Source organism: Lithobates pipiens, unplaced genomic scaffold, assembly GCF_037356315.1.
Source record: "Lithobates pipiens isolate NorthernLeopardFrog02 unplaced genomic scaffold, aLitPip1_a1.2 Scaffold_41, whole genome shotgun sequence".
NCBI lineage: Eukaryota > Metazoa > Chordata > Amphibia > Anura > Ranidae > Lithobates > Lithobates pipiens.
In genome coordinates, this window is record NW_027507861.1 from 6,858,165 (window position 1) to 6,874,329 (window position 16,165).

A 16,165-nucleotide genomic window follows, 5' to 3' on the forward strand; every position below is an offset into this window, starting at 1 on the left:
TTAGGCTTTCACTTGAAAAATACCAAAAATCACTGCTCAATTAAAAAATGAAGTTTTTCACAAACTTTTCTTTTATTGATACATGTCCCCCAGGGCAGGACCCGGGCCCCTATATCCATTGTATGCCCAATTACTTGCATATAAGCCTTCAAAATGGGCACTTTTGATTTTTGATGTTCGGGTCCCATTGACTTTAATGGGGTTTGTTATTTGGCTCCGAACTTTAGCAGCGTTCAAAAGTTCTGGTGCGAACCGAACAGGTGTCCGTTCGGCCCATCCTAAATCAGAGCATGTCCCTCCACACCCACGTCACCCCACCAATGAAGCACATATATGCTTCACCCCCTTATCAGAGTACACCCATCTCCATCCACCTTAGCCCATCAGCACAGCCCATCCCTCTGGACTCACCTCACCCTACCAGTGAAGCACAAGCATGTGTGGCGGCAACCAGGCGAGGAGGACAAAGGCAAGTGTGTCTTGCCTACAGTCAAGCATGGTGGTGGGAGTGTCATGGTCTGGGGCTGCATGAGTGCTGCCGGCACTGGGGGGCTACAGATCATTGAGGGAACCATGAATGCCAACATGTACTGTGACATACTAAAGCAGAGCATGATCCCCTCCCTTCAGAGACTGGGCCGCAGGGCAGTATTCCAACATGATCTCCACCCCAAACACACCTCCAACATCACCACTGCCTTGCTAAAGAAGCTGAGGGTAAAGGTGATGGACTGGCCAAGCATGTCTCCAGATCTAAACCCTATTGATCATCTGTGGGGGATCCTTAGAGGGAAGGTGGAGGAGGGGAAGGTCTCCAACATCCACCAGCTCCGTGATGTGGTCACGGAGGAGTGGAATAGGATTCCAGTGGCCACCTGTGAAGCTCTGGTGACCTCCATGCCCAAGAGGGTGAAGGCAGTGCTGGAAAATAATGGCGGCCACACAAAATATTGACACTTTGGGCCTAATTTTGAGATTTTCACTTAGGGGTGTACTGACTTTTGTTGCCAGCGGTTTAGACATTAATGATTGTGTGTTGATTTATTTTGAGGGGACAGGAAATTTACACTGTTATACAAGCTGTACACTCACTACTTTACATTGTAGACAAGTGTCATTTCTTCAGTGTTGTCACATGAAAAGAGAGAAGAAAAGATTTACACAAATGTGAGGGGGTGTACTTACATTTGTGAGATACTGTATCTCTTCTCATCACTCTGTAGCCATCTTACATCTACCTCATCACAACGTCCCTTTGCACACATCTCACCACCCAATCACAGGACATCTCTCTGCACTCCCCAATGCAATGCATCTCTGTACACACACCCCATTACCCGCTCACAGTGCATCTCTCCATGGACACCTTACCCACCAACCCCATTGAAGCACATCCGTTCACACCCACCTGACCCCCATCACAGCGTATCCCACTGAACTCACTTCCTCCACATTGTAGCAATAATCCCTTTCACAGCGTATGCAGTCCATGTCCCTATGGCCACCTCACCCCTCATCGCAGCACAGTCCTCTGTCACCAATTTACACCATTATTGCAGCGCATACCTCCTTCATCACCTCTGGCCCCTCTATGCAGTGCACCCCTCCACCATCATCTCACTCATCCCACCCCACCCCAGTCACATGCCCCCTCCAGGCCACCTTGCCCACCTCCATTACAATGTCCTCTTTGAACCTTACCTCCTCAGTCACAGCACTCACTCATCTCACCCTCCCCATATCCACTTCAGCCTGTTCATCACAGCACTGCCTCCCATACCCACCTAGCCCCCTCTGTCACCGCTCCCCCCTCACACCCACCTTGGTTGTCCATAACAGTACCAACCACCTCACCCCTCAGGCAACAGCATCACCTCCCTATTACTTCACCCTCCAGTCACAGAACCCCCCACCTCACTACCCATCTCTGCTGTGCACAAATCTACCCACTGGAGGACATTAGAGTGTAAGCTCCTCTGGTCCAGAGACTGATGTGACTGGTTCAGTGTTCACTTTGATTTCTCTCTCCTCTCTTCCCTGTCTTCCTGTGTAAATCTACACTATAGTATTCCAGTCTGTAGAAACCTAGATGAGGAATTGTTTCTCACCTCGGCGTGTAACGGCGGTCAGAGGATGCAGGTTTTTACATCTTCAGCTATTTTCCGGTAATGGAAACCATCTGTGATTATAAAGCTTGTGTGATCCTCTGGGGACTCGCACAGCGGACAGTAAAATGACATGGATGTCAGACCATTTCATTATAATTAACCCATAGATCCCTTAGGAGTCACTTAGAGCATCTGAGGGGATACAAACCTTCATCTGGGTGTGTCCGCCAAAGAGAATTCTAATTGTTCTCTCCTTGTGATCACAGTTCATACAATTATTCCATAAGACTAGACAAAGACCCAGAAAAATTTTGGTAGATATTACTCTATTTGCTATGGAGTTCAGTGAGACAATGGTTGGGAATCCATGTTGAGAATCCATGTTGGGAATCCATGTTGAGAATCCATGTTGAGAATCCATGTTGAGAATCCATGTTGGGAATCCATATTGGGAATCCATGTTGAGAATCCATGTTGGGAATCCATGTTGGGAATCCATGTTGAGAATCCATGTTGGGAATCCATGTTGAGAATCCATGTTAAGAATCCATGTTGAGAATCCATGTTATAATGAGACCCTTCACATGACTTGCTCAGTGACTTCAATGTGTTGTCCATAAACTGCGTATATCAAACTATTTTCTGGGCTTTATCTGATACTATAACTTATTCATTGTCTTCAGCAGTTTAGGGATTGGATTGAAGAAAGCCCCAGAGGTTCTTTAGTTGATACCAGCGATACTCCCTACATAATTTTGCAGCTATATACTTTAGGAAATGTTTGATTGTTGATTGGCCCTTTCTTTGGAATAAAATTTAATTTTCTTATTAAATGTAGCTCAGTGTGGCCCTCAGGGAGCACAATGTGACCCTTTTGCTGATTTATTCCACTGTATTTGGCCCACCATTTTATTTGAGCTTGACACACCTGTGCTGAATGGTGTCACATACCTGTATGAGGAGCTTAATAGAGATAATGAGGGTTGTCTCTTACACAGTTTTTGTCTGAGCACCCCTCCCCCCCCCTCCCTTCCCCCGGAAGCAGTGCTGGTACAGGTTCATCCAGTGCCCAGGGCAAGGATGTGGAATTGCACCTCCTTCCTCCGGTGATAATGCATAACATAGAATGGATATACCACTCGCTGTGCCCATTCTGTGCCCCCTTGCCATGCCTACCTATAATTGGAACTCCATGCCAAGCTCAGGCTTAAACAGTCTGCTTGGTGCCAGTGTATGGACCCCCCTACCTGCACGTACATTGTGATGTGCACATGTTTCACTCATGTAGTTAGGCTTCTAGCACAATGTTCCTGACAGGCTGTTCCTGCTCATCTTTTTTTCTCTAGGTTTGTAAAGGGTTCTTACATATTTTGGCCCATTTTCTCTCTAAAGATTGTAGTTGAGATCCTGTTCCATGATTGGAGAGAATCATCATCCAAAAAAGTGTGTCAGTTGCTGGGTGGGGACATTAGGATACCAGCATTATTTGGCATTGATTAAAACCTTTTGAGTCTTGATAAAGACCAACCATGACAAAATACACATGGGCTCAATGTTCTACACCAGTGGTCTCCAAACTGCGGCTCAAGGGCCAACTTGTCTTGCATACACACGGTCACACAAATGTTGGCCAACAATTACAAACGTAGTGACGTACAAGATGTACAGCGAGCCGATAAAAAGGAAGTTCAAGGAAGTGATTCCGATGGAGCGTACACACGGTCGCATTTTCTGATGAAAATCTCTCGTTGGTCTTTTTCTGGCTGGAATTTCCGATCGTGTTTAAGCAGCATTACAGTCTCAGAGACCCTACTGACCTCGTCATGATCAGGCAGTTTTTTTTTTTTTTGAGATGGCTTAATGACTAACAGCCTCTAGCAAAAAGTCCAAAAAGGTACTCACGGCAACTTGGGCTCAAAGTGCCAGTCACCCCTCTCATCAGAGCCAGAACTGTCCCCCAAGCTCTGTGATGACTCCCCTGCGGGCCGGCAATTTCCGGTGACAACACCCACAGTCTTCCTATGCCTGTCCTCGTGTATCTTCTTCCAGATGTCCTGCCTGGGACATCGATAGACGATCCAGATTTAGGGCCACAAGGAGTGCTGGGGTGCTTCACATCCCTGCCGTCAAGGTTCTCTGCAATATTTGTGGTAGGGGTCATGTCCACAATCTCCGGGGCAATTTCCCAGACTTTAGAGGGTGCAGCATCCTCTTTAGCAATCTGAGCTCCAACAGATGACGCCGGGGCATAAACGATCACCTCCTCAGTTGCCACGCCCATGACCCAGTCCATGTGGTAGGCCCTTGGTGGCGTGACCGGCTGCTCCACTTTGAAAGTGTACTCTCCACACTTCCTGTATCTGGAGGAAGGCCGAGGGTTAGCGACCATGCCGTTTCACATCCTGCACAACATACCCAGGCCTTCGATTTTTCCAGTAGTGTAGAGTACGAATGCCTGTGTCTGTGAACACGGTGCCAGGCAGCTGTATTCCTGTGGGACCCCTTCCAAGAGGCATCCTGGGTCCTGACACAGGTTGCACACCTGGAGCACAGTACATCCTCAAAAAACGTTTTCTCCAAACTCCTAGAAAAAATATGGACTTGTCTTTCCTCCTTCCGCAACACACTCTCAAGCAGTGCCTCGTGCAGGAAAGAACAACTCAGACTCCTCCCACAGGGATGCTCAGGTTATGCAACTTCGCAGGCTTTTTGGCAAGGGCTCCTCCCACGCTTATGCACCTCAGTGAAAGTCCAAGTAAAGATGGTGCAGATGGCGCAGTTACAAAACACAACCCTCTGTCCTTACTTTACCACGTGTACAGTTCCTTTGCGAGGTAACGGTAAAATCCCGGACTACGAGCCCCCACATGTAGCACTTACCCCCAAAGGAGCTGCTGGTTATTTTTGGGCTTACCGTTACCTTTTGTTCTCCTTGTGACACGTCTTGGGGATGTCCCGTGGTAGATGGCCCAGTAACTTGAGACTGACAATATATCCAGTTGAATGGATTTTATTTGCAAATGTCAACCAGTGAACAGTCTATAACTTGGGATCAGAGGGTTGGAAAGGAAAGTTCAGGTACTCTCAATGTCAAAGTCTATAAACATTGAAGAACTTCCTTACTTTGACTGCATCCAGAGAATAGCCATTCACAGCTGGATGATCACTCAGGTTGGACAGTCCTTCTCTCACAAGGCCGAGCAACCAACAAGGTGCTTCCTCAGGAACAAAGTCTTTATCACCGACGTTGTTGCAGAACACGTAGGGAAACGAAGTGGCAAAACACTTGTAGGATTCCTGGATCTTTCAGCCTACTTGGCAATATTCCCAAGACTGGATTCTCTCGGTTACTTCAGCACTTCCAGGCTCTTGTTAAGAAAACCAACCTCACACGTGGTGTTCTTCTAAAGAGTCCTCCCCTGGAATGCTCAAAGTACACTGGGTCTCTCCCGGACCAGAGACGGCACCCAACCACCTCAGAATCCTTCCTCAGTTCCCTTGCCTTGGACTAGCCAGCCCCAAGGCATCAAAGTCGGGTGGAACCGCACCCCAGGCCATAGCATTCCCAGGGGCTGGTCAGGAGGACCAGGACCATATACTCAGCACAGCATATTGGACCAGAACCCAGAACCACGTGACGTCTGTGTCTTAAATACCCTCTGCCAGAGGGCACAGCGGGAGGGCCACACCCGCTGACCTGACTCCGAAAGGGAATAATTCAAGCGCCCAACCAGACCATAGTTCCACGCCTTCCACCAGAGACAGTGCCCCCTGTGGCCAGGCTGAACTTCTCACAGTCCAGTCAGACTGACACAGAAGCCAAATTTATTCAAATAGGCCCAAACCAAACTGTAGTTTGGGTAAATCTTAACTTTGAAAAACATAGTGCATGCCCTTCAGGAGCACGCCACTACACTTATTTTCTTGGTCACCCTGTGCCCAAAAGTGACTCCAGTCACAGCAAAGTTGGCAAGTGATTAAAATGTAACCCCTTCTCCTACAACTATATTGGGTGGTGGTGTGTCTTCTTTAGAGACCTCAATTTAAATAGTTTCCTCCCAGTGCTGGAGTCACCATTTAAAGATGTGATTATTGTGATTGTATGCCCTCTTAAGTCTCTCTTCTCCAGGAAGAATACATTTAATGTTTGTAGTTGTTCCCCATAAGTAAGGTCCTCCATCCTCCATAACTGAGGTCCTTCATTCCCATAAATGAGGTTCTCCTTCCCCCATAACTGAGCTCCTCCTTCTCCCATAGCTGAAGTCCTCCTTCTCCCATAACTGAGCTCCTCCATCCCCATAACTGAGCTCATCCATCCCTATTAAATTAGGTCTTCCATCCCTATAACTGAGGTCCTCCATCCGCATAACTGAGCTTCTCCATTCCCCATAACTAAGGTCCTCCATCCTCCATAACTGAGGTCCTTCATTCCCCATAAATGAGGTTCTCCTTCCCCCATAACTGAGCTCCTCCTTCTCCCATAACTGAAGTCCTCCTTCTCCCATAACTGAGCTCCTCCATCCCCATAACTGAGCTCATCCATCCCTATTAAATTAGGTCTTCCATCCGCATAACTGAACTTCTCCATTCCCCATAACTGAGGTCTGCCATCCCCCCCGTAACTGAGGTTTTTTATTCCCCATAACTTAGGTCCTTCATCCCTCATAACTAAGCTCCTCCATCCCCATAAATTAGGTTCTCCATCCCCCTAACTGAGCTTCTCCATCCCCCATATATGAGGTCCTCCATCTCCCAATTCCTAAGATCCTCCATCCCCCACAACTGAGCTCCCCCATTCCACATAACTGAGGTCTTCCATCCCCTATAACTGAGCTCCTCCCTTCTTCATACCTGAGATCCCCCTTTCCCCATAACTAAGGTCCTCCAGACCCATAACTAAGGCCTAAAGGTGTAAAAAAATACTGCGCTTTGAAAAAATGTGTTGTACCCAGCTGCCAACACTACTGAAGACTACACAGCAGGGGCATAACTATAGGGGGTGCAGCAGTCGCGACCGCAACTGGGCCCTGTGATGCAGGGGGCCCATGCAGCCCCCTCTACATATGCCTGGCAGCAGCATAGGCAGCTAGGGGTACCAGTGCCCCATGCACACGGGTGGCTGGAGGTGGAGGGTGACTAGCAGAGCTCCATGCTCGACTATCGCACTGGCTGCTCTTTAGTTGTGAATTCCCCGCATGACCTGTGTCCTCGGCCGGCTCCTCAGAGTACCCCTCTCCTGCTCCATGCATTGCCGCTCAGTCCGATGTCTGTTCTCCCCAGCCAGAGTCCCGCCCCCCCCCCCCCCCCGAGTCCGGCCCACACTGCACTGCATACTTCTCCCGGGTAAACAAACTTTAAGCACACATATGCAGTGCAGCCCTATGAGAGCCCCCCGGAGGACACTGCAGGCTTGTCTGCCAGCCCCCCTCCTCCCCGTCATACACAGATGATGAAAGGTCTTTCTGGGAGATATGCTGATCACCCGTCCAGCACACTGGATGGAGCCCAGGCCAACATGGATGAGTGCGCGCCCTACAGCTTGGTCATGGTGAGTGAGAGGACCCCATCCCCCACACACCATTACATACCCCCTCCATCTCCCCCTGGGGACAGGGACTCCTTCTCACGTGGGGACAGAGACCCCCACCTCCCCTGGGGACAGGGACCCCTTCTAACCTGGGGGCAGTAACTTCATCTGCCCTGGAGAAAAGGACCTCATCTCTTCTGGGGACGGGGACCCCATCCTGCCTAGGGACAGTCCCCCATTGGGGCACCTAAAAATAAAAAAAAAAGTAATAAAAAATACTACTGATACCAGTGGTGGAACTACAGGGCTCACAAAGGTCATACCTGTGACCACGTCCTGGAGTTCCACTGCCGGACTCGGGGGGAAGGGCCCTGGCTGGGGTTCAGGGGGCCCTTCATGATTTCTTGCATCGGGGCCCTGAAGGTTCTAGTTACGCCACTGCTACACAGTAACATGCAAAAATTAAAACAAAAAAGTGTGGCGCTTAGGTGGCAACAAACCACATGAACCAGTAAGGCACTAATTCAAGCAAAGAAAATGACATACACTTCAAAAAAAGAAAATATGTGTAAATTCCGTTGTATATCAAGAGATCTTACTCCCAGGTGGAAGAGTGCATGAACCTCATGCACACAAAAGGTTAAAGTAAATAAAATTAATTTAACATATTCAGTCCATCAAGTGAACGTCTAACAGTCCTTGAAATGTGTAATATCAATCACAATTCCAAACTTGAGGTGACGTGAAAAAAGGTGAAATTCAACTTCTGATGTGTAGAATAATACCACCTCCACCGTGATAAAGAAGGGGAGAGGAGGCTTACCAAATGACGTGGACTCAGAGGAAGGCTTACGCCTCTCGAATCATATGGGCCTGTAGGTTAGCAAACCAGATAATCATACATCTAGTGTGTAATCTCCCGCAAGTCTTCAGGTCATGAAATCATCCGTAGCGATCCTCCTATAGTGCTCATCCCACGAAAATAGGGGGCTCAGGTATCAAAGACCATGGAAGTAGAAAACTAGCATAGCGTGATACCGTTTTAACATCCAATTTATTAAAAAATAATAATAAAATTACACTCACATTTGGTTCAATCGTAATAACATAGTCAGAAAGTAGCGATGTCTGTAAGGGGGTCTAGAGGATGTCCTGTGGTAGATGACCCAGTAACTTGAGACTGACAATATATCCAGTTGAATGGATTTTATTTGCAAACGTCAACGATCCAAACATCAGCATGCAGCATAGTCAAGCCTCGCTCTGATTATGAGGCCAGGCCTCATATTAGCATCCATTATGTGTCGTAACCAAGCCTCGTTCTGATCGTTGTATGCCGGAGTTTTGATGGCCTGGCCTCATAATCAGAGCGAGGCTTGGTTACGACACAGGATGGATGCTAATATGAGGCCTGGCCTCATAATCAGAGCGAGGCTTGACTATGCTGCATGCTGATGTTTGGATGGCCAGGCCTCGTGATCAGAACGAGCCGACGCGTTTCAACTAAACAGTCGTCCTCTGGGGTGTGGACCCCCCCAAACAGCATCGCTTATAAGTACAAAATGACCCCAAAATAACGAATGACCCCGGAAGCACTTAGCACTTCCGGTCACATGTTCCGGAAGTGTATATATTAAAAACTCCTCCATGTATATTTATTATGCTTACATATAGCATCATCCCCATCAGAGATGTCTGCCAAATATCCAAAATATAAACGAGACTGTGAATATTTGGATATGAAAGATTTTCCACATCTTGGGCATAAATTAGCATCCGTCCTGTGTCATAACCAAGCCTTGTTCTGATCATGAGGCCTGGCCATCCAAACACCAGCATGCTACATATTCAAGCCTCGTTCTTAAAAACCAAGCCTCGCTCTGATTATGAGGCCAGGCCATCAAAAACTCCGGCATACAACGATCAGAACGAGGCTTGGTTACGACACATAATGGATGCTAATATGAGGCCTGGCCTCATAATCAGAGCGAGGCTTGACTATGCTGCATGCTGATGTTTGGATCGTTGACGTTTGCAAATAAAATCCATTCAACTGGATATATTGTCAGTCTCAAGTTACTGGGTCATCTACCACAGGACATCCTCTAGACCCCCTTACAGACATCGCTACTTTCTGACTATGTTATTACGATTGAACCAAATGTGAGTGTAATTTTATTATTATTTTTTAATAAATTGGATGTTAAAACGGTATCACGCTATGCTAGTTTTCTACTTCCATGGTCTTTGATACCTGAGCCCCCTATTTTCGTGGGATGAGCACTATAGGAGGATCGCTACGGATGATTTCATGACCTGAAGACTTGCGGGAGATTACACACTAGATGTATGATTATCTGGTTTGCTAACCTACAGGCCCATATGACTCGAGAGGCGTAAGCCTTCCTCTGAGTCCACGTCATTTGGTAAGCCTCCTCTCCCCTTCTTTATCACGGTGGAGGTGGTATTATTCTACACATCAGAAGTTGAATTTCACCTTTTTTCACGTCACCTCAAGTTTGGAATTGTGATTGATATTACACATTTCAAGGACTGTTAAGCCGCGTACACACGGGCGGACTGTATGGCCAACTTAGTCCGTCAGACAATCCGACGGACAGTCCGTCCTACTTTTGAATGAACGGACTTGACCACACACAGATAGCCAAACAGTCCGTCAAAAGTTTGCGCGATGACGTGTATGGCACGTACGACGGGACTAGAAATAGGAAGTCCAATACACAGCAATGCAACCTTCCGCCGTGTAAATCCTTTCTGGGCATGCGCCATACTTAGTCCGTCGAACTAGCCTACTGACGAGCGGATTGTCCGCTGAAACCAAAGTTGGACGGACAATATTACGGAAATTCCGAAATACTTAGTCCGCCAGACTGTCCGCTGAAAAAGTCCGCTGAAGCCCACACACGAGCGGACTGTCCGCTGAAATGTGTTTCGACGGACTAAGTTGGCCAGACAGTCCGCCCGTGTGTACGCGGCTTTAGACGTTCACTTGATTGACTGTATATGTTAAATTAATTTTATTTACTTTAACCTTTTGTGTGCATGAGGTTCATGCACTCTTCCACCTGGGAGTAAGATCTCTTGATATACAACTGAATTTACACATATTTTCTTTTTTTGAAGTGTATGTCATTTTCTTTGCTTGAATTAGTGCCTTACTGGTTCATGTGGTTTGTTGCCACCTAAGCGCCACACTTTTTTGTTTTAATTTATCCATAACTAAGGCCTGCCATCCTCCATAATCGAGATTCTTCATCCCCCATGGAGGTCTTCAATCTTCCATAACTGAGGTCCTCCAGCCCCCTTCTTAGCTTTGTTTCCTTTCTCTGGACTCTCTCTAGTTCCAGCACATCATTCCTGTGGACTGGTGACCAGAAATGGACGGCAAACTCCAGATGTGGCCAATCTAATATTTTTTTTTAAGTAGTAGGATTATAGATTTATGTCTGGAGTAAATACCATTTTAATGGATGCTAATATTCTGCTTTCCTTGCGTGCCGAGTCTGATATCTACTAAGCCCCCCTCCCCCAAATCCTTTTCCATTCTTGATTTTCCTAGAGGTTCTTCCCTTAGTGACTAATGAATTGTATTGTAACTGTTACTGTCTTTCCTCATGTTGTAAAGTGCTGTGCAAACTGTTGTCACTAAAACTATAAATCCTGTATAATAATAATAATAATATAAATCCTGTATTATAATAATAATAATAATATTAATAATAATAATATAAATCCTGTATAATAATAATAATAATAATAATAATAATAATAATAATAATAATAATATTATTATCATTATTATTATTAATAATAATAATAATAATAATAATAATAATAATAATAATAATAATAATAATAATATAAATCCTGTATAATAATAATAATAATAATAATAATAATAATAATAATAATAATAATAATAATAATAATAATAATAATATTAATAATAATAATATAAATCCTGTATTATAATAATAATAATAATAATAATAATAATAATATAAATCCTGTATAATAATAATAATATTAATAATAATAATAATATAAATCCTGTATAATAATAATAATAATAATAATAATAATAATAAGAATAATATAAATCCTGTATAATAATAATAATAATAATAATAATAATAATAATAATAATAATATAAATCCTGTATAATAATAATAATATTAATAATAATAATAATATAAATCCTGTATAATAATAAAAATAATAATAATAATAATATAAATCCTGTATAATAATAATAATAATATAAATCCTGTATAATAATAATAATAATAATAATAATAATAATAAAAATCCTGTATTATAATAATAATAATAATAATAATAATAATAATAATAATAATAATAATATAAATCCTGTATAATAATAATAATAATAATAATAATATAAATCCTGTATAATAATAATAATAATAATAATAATAATAATAATATAAATCCTGTATTATAATAATAATAATAATAATAATAATATAAATCCTGTATAATAATAACTTGTATTCATATTTTTAGCTCTCACGTACATTACTTCCCATTTCCCTACATTGATCCCCATCTACCATATAGTGACCACCCCTCTAGTTTATGGAGGTTTTCCTGTAAAGTTTCTGTGTCGGGTTGTGAAGTCGTTGTCCTGCTTAGCTTCGTATCCTCAGCAAACACTGAGATTGGACTGTTTTTATTTCATTCTCTTCAGGTTGGAATGAGTTAATCCCCTCCCCCGGAGACGCATTCTTTGCATTCCTTCCCCGCCTCTCACTTGTTGTATAGAATACAAAGTCTCTCTATACACAGCACTGTTCTCCATAGATGAGAGCAGGAATCTCACTTCCTATTGACCTTCTAACATCACACAACCCTCTTCCTTCATTATCGCACACAGCCAATCAGCTCCTCCTCCTCGTTCTCTACAGGAAATGAAGATCACACCCAACTCCATTCTTCCTGAGTATCGGAGACGATCACTTCTCTCTTCTGCTCTTAGCGATGGCGTCTGCTGATCTGAGGAGGGAGCTGGACTGTTCCGTCTGTCTGAACATTTATACCGATCCTGTAATCCTGACATGTGGACACAACTTCTGCCGGGTCTGTATCGATGGTGTGTTGGATACACAGGGGAGGTCGGGAGGGTATTCCTGTCCTGAATGTAGAACAGAGTTCCAGGATCGTCCTGCACTGTACAGAAACATAACTCTGTGCAACATTGTGGAGAACTTCCTGTCTACTCAGCCGGACGAGGAGAAGTCTGAGGTCTTCTGTACTCACTGTGTGGACTCTCCTGTACCTGCTGTGAAGTCCTGTCTACATTGTGAAGCTTCTCTGTGTGATAAACACCTGAGAGTCCACAGCAAGTCACCAGAACACGTCTTATGTGACCCCACCACTTCCCTGGAGAGCAGGAAATGCCCCGTCCATAAGAAGATCCTGGAGTATTACTGCAGTGTGGATGGCGCCTGTATCTGTCTGGCCTGCAGGTTGGATGGAGCTCACCATGGCCACCAGGTGAAGATGTTGGCTGCGGCTTCTGAAATGAAGAAGGAGAAGATGAAAAATGTCCACCAAAAACTGAAGACAAAACAAAAAGAGGCGGTGAGAAGAATTCAACGTCTTCAGGAACATCAGAGGAAAGTGATGGACAAAGCCGAGGAGGAGAAATCAAAGGTCACCGTCCTGCTTGGAAACCTCAGGAGACGTCTGGAAGACCTGGAGAAGAACGTCCTGGGGGAGATCTACGGGCAGGCAGAGAAGATCTCCATCTCCATGACGGATATGACCCGGGAGCTGGAGATAAAGAAGGAGGAGCTGTCCAGGAAGATGGGGGACATCGAGGATCTGTGCAACGTGACGGATCCACTGATTGTCCTACAGAAATCAGAGACTGGAGACTTGTGTGATACTGAGGATGGAGATGACGAGGACAGAGCGAGGCGTAATAACCTCGGGGATCTGGACATGGGTGGGATCTCACACACATTGCACACGGGATTATCTGATATCATGTCTGGGATAAATAACAGGATGGCGGGAGCTGGAGACAAGTTTCTGGATGAAACCACAGCTGGTGATAAACTACAAATCTCAGAAGACGGGAAAACCGTGACCGCCCTTCCATCACCAGACAGGAATCTTCCAGAAACACCAAAGAGATGTAAGTTTTCTCAGGTAATGAGCAGTCGGAGTTTCTCCTCAGGGCGTCATGACTGGGAGGTGGATGTTGGGGGGTCATTGTTTTGGGATATCGGGATGTGTTACCCCAGTGTAAAAAGGAGCTGGAATCTTAAAATATGCTCCACAAGGGATCACCCTGAATTGAAGGAATACAAGAACAAATACTGGGGTGTACATAATTACAGTGTTCGGGGTTTCCTTGACAGGACTGAACATGTGGAATGTGACCAACTTTACAGTAATATAATCAGGATGTATCTGGATTACGAGGCCGGGATAATCTCCTTCTATTATCCAACTGTCCCCATCACACACCTCTACACCTTCACCGCCACCTTCACTGAGCCCCTCCATGTTGTGATCGGTGTGTGGGATGATTATGGTTATTTAAATATACGTGGGGGGAAGGTCATAAATGATCATAAATGAGAAATCTGCCCAGAAACTGGTGACCTCACATAAAGGAGGGATAGGATTGGAGGAAAATTTAATTAAAAAAAACCCCCAACACTCAGACACACACTGCCCATAACACTCTACCTAGTTTGTTTTTAGTTTTGGATGGAGGATGGAAGGGTTAGACCCTCTGTTGGGTCTTATTGCCATATTGCATCTATGCCCCCCCCCCACTGGGAAGGTTTGCCCCCTCTGTATGTCCTGATGAACATTTTGGGGAACCTAAATTGCCAAGTCATCAGCAGAAGAAGAAATATCTTCTAATGGGGGGGTCACCTGTTCCAGAGACAATTATTGTCTATCTTCCTTATTAGGAGAGACTTCCTCTCTCTTCCTGTTGTGTCTCCGAGACAGGAAGTGAGGGAAAGTCTATCCAATGGGACCAACACAAAATGGCGGGGCGTAATATAATCTACATTATATATATACAACTACAATATATCATAGACAGTATATGGTGTATGTTTTGTATAGGCAGTGTTGGGACAAGGTCATCTAGAGCCTAGGGGGAACATGCCAACCTGAACCCCTCCCCCCCAGATTTAAGAGCATTATGTGTCAACAACCCCCCCCCCAAAAAAAAATAGCACTAATCTGCATGATTACCCCCCAAGAATAAATTCCCCCTTCTCCCAGTACATATCCACCCCTTCAGCTGAAATCCCACCTCCCAGCACAAAACTTTTATCCCCCAGCACAAATGTTCAAACCCCTCCCAGAACATTTGCCCCCCCCCCTCTACTATATCACCTCTTCTAGCATAGAACCCCCAAATCCATCCTTCTAGCAGAAGTCCTCATCCACCTCCCAACACAAATCCCCCTAAATCACCACTCCTAGCACACCCACCCCCACACATTTCCCCTCCTAGAAATAATCTTACCCCCCACCAGCCTCCCCATCCCCCCTCCTAGCTCAAGCCCACCCCCCCCCCCCCCCAACCTGTTCCTAGCTCAAATCCTCCCCACCTCCCAAATTTCCCCTCCTAGCACAAATACCTCCCATTCATACCTACTAGCACACACCCCCCCAACCCCCCCAACACAAATACCCCCCATTCCCCATTTATACCTACTAACACAAATCCCACCCCCCTCCAAAAAAAAACATGACCATAACATTTCCCTGCCCCACCCCCCTACTATATGATCTCTTCTAGCATAGACCCCCCCCCCCAAATCCATCCTTCAGAAGTCTTTTTCCCCCATCCCCCTCCCAACACAAATCCCAGTAAATCACCACTCCTAGTACACCCCTAATTTTACATTCCTATACATACATTTTATTTTTTATTTTTTGCTATATAAATGACAAAATACTGAAAACGTGGAAATAAAAAAAAAATAAAAATTTTCTTTGTTTCTGTTAAATTTTACAATTTTTTTAATTTTACAAATAAATGATCTTACTTCATAAATTTGGACCAAAATGTATTCTGTACAATTTCTTTGCTAAAAAAAAAAATAAGCAAAATCTGTTTATATTATTTAGTCTGTGTGAAATTTGTAGCATCTACAATCTGTGGGATATACTGTATATCTAACAAATTGATCGATCCTGATGTACTAACGGCCAATCTCATTTCTTGAAATAAATAACCACACCGCAAATAAATAAACAAATACCCCCAAATCACCCCCTTTTTGGAAAGTGTACAGTCTAAGGTATTTAGTAAGAGGTATGGCGATTTTTTTGAAGTTTGTCAAAGTTTTTGGAAAATGAAATGAATATGAAATTAAATACTTTTTTTTTTTTTGTTACAAAGTTGTCAGTTATTTCTCACACACAGCATAGCCATGCTTACAATTACACCCAAAACACATTCTGCTTCTCCTCCTTAGTATTGGGGATATCACATGTGTGAGACTT

At 44.4% G+C, this 16,165-nt stretch overlaps 1 protein-coding gene across 1 annotated transcript; it reads left to right on the forward strand.

Moving 5' to 3' along the window:
• The first annotated feature begins 12,449 nt into the window (after positions 1 to 12,449).
• LOC143956822 (E3 ubiquitin-protein ligase TRIM39-like) lies at positions 12,450 to 15,216 on the forward strand. Its single transcript, XM_077466997.1, has one exon. The coding sequence runs from the start codon at positions 12,659 to 12,661 to the stop codon at positions 14,267 to 14,269; it is 1,611 nt and encodes a 536-aa protein (XP_077323123.1). The 5' UTR covers positions 12,450 to 12,658; the 3' UTR covers positions 14,270 to 15,216.
• The last annotated feature ends 949 nt before the right edge of the window (positions 15,217 to 16,165 follow it).

Excerpts from the sequence above, each read along its gene's own strand:
- LOC143956822 (XM_077466997.1), top strand. The coding sequence starts at position 12,659 with ATGGCGTCTGCTGATCTGAGGAGGGAGCTGGACTGTTCCGTCTGTCTG.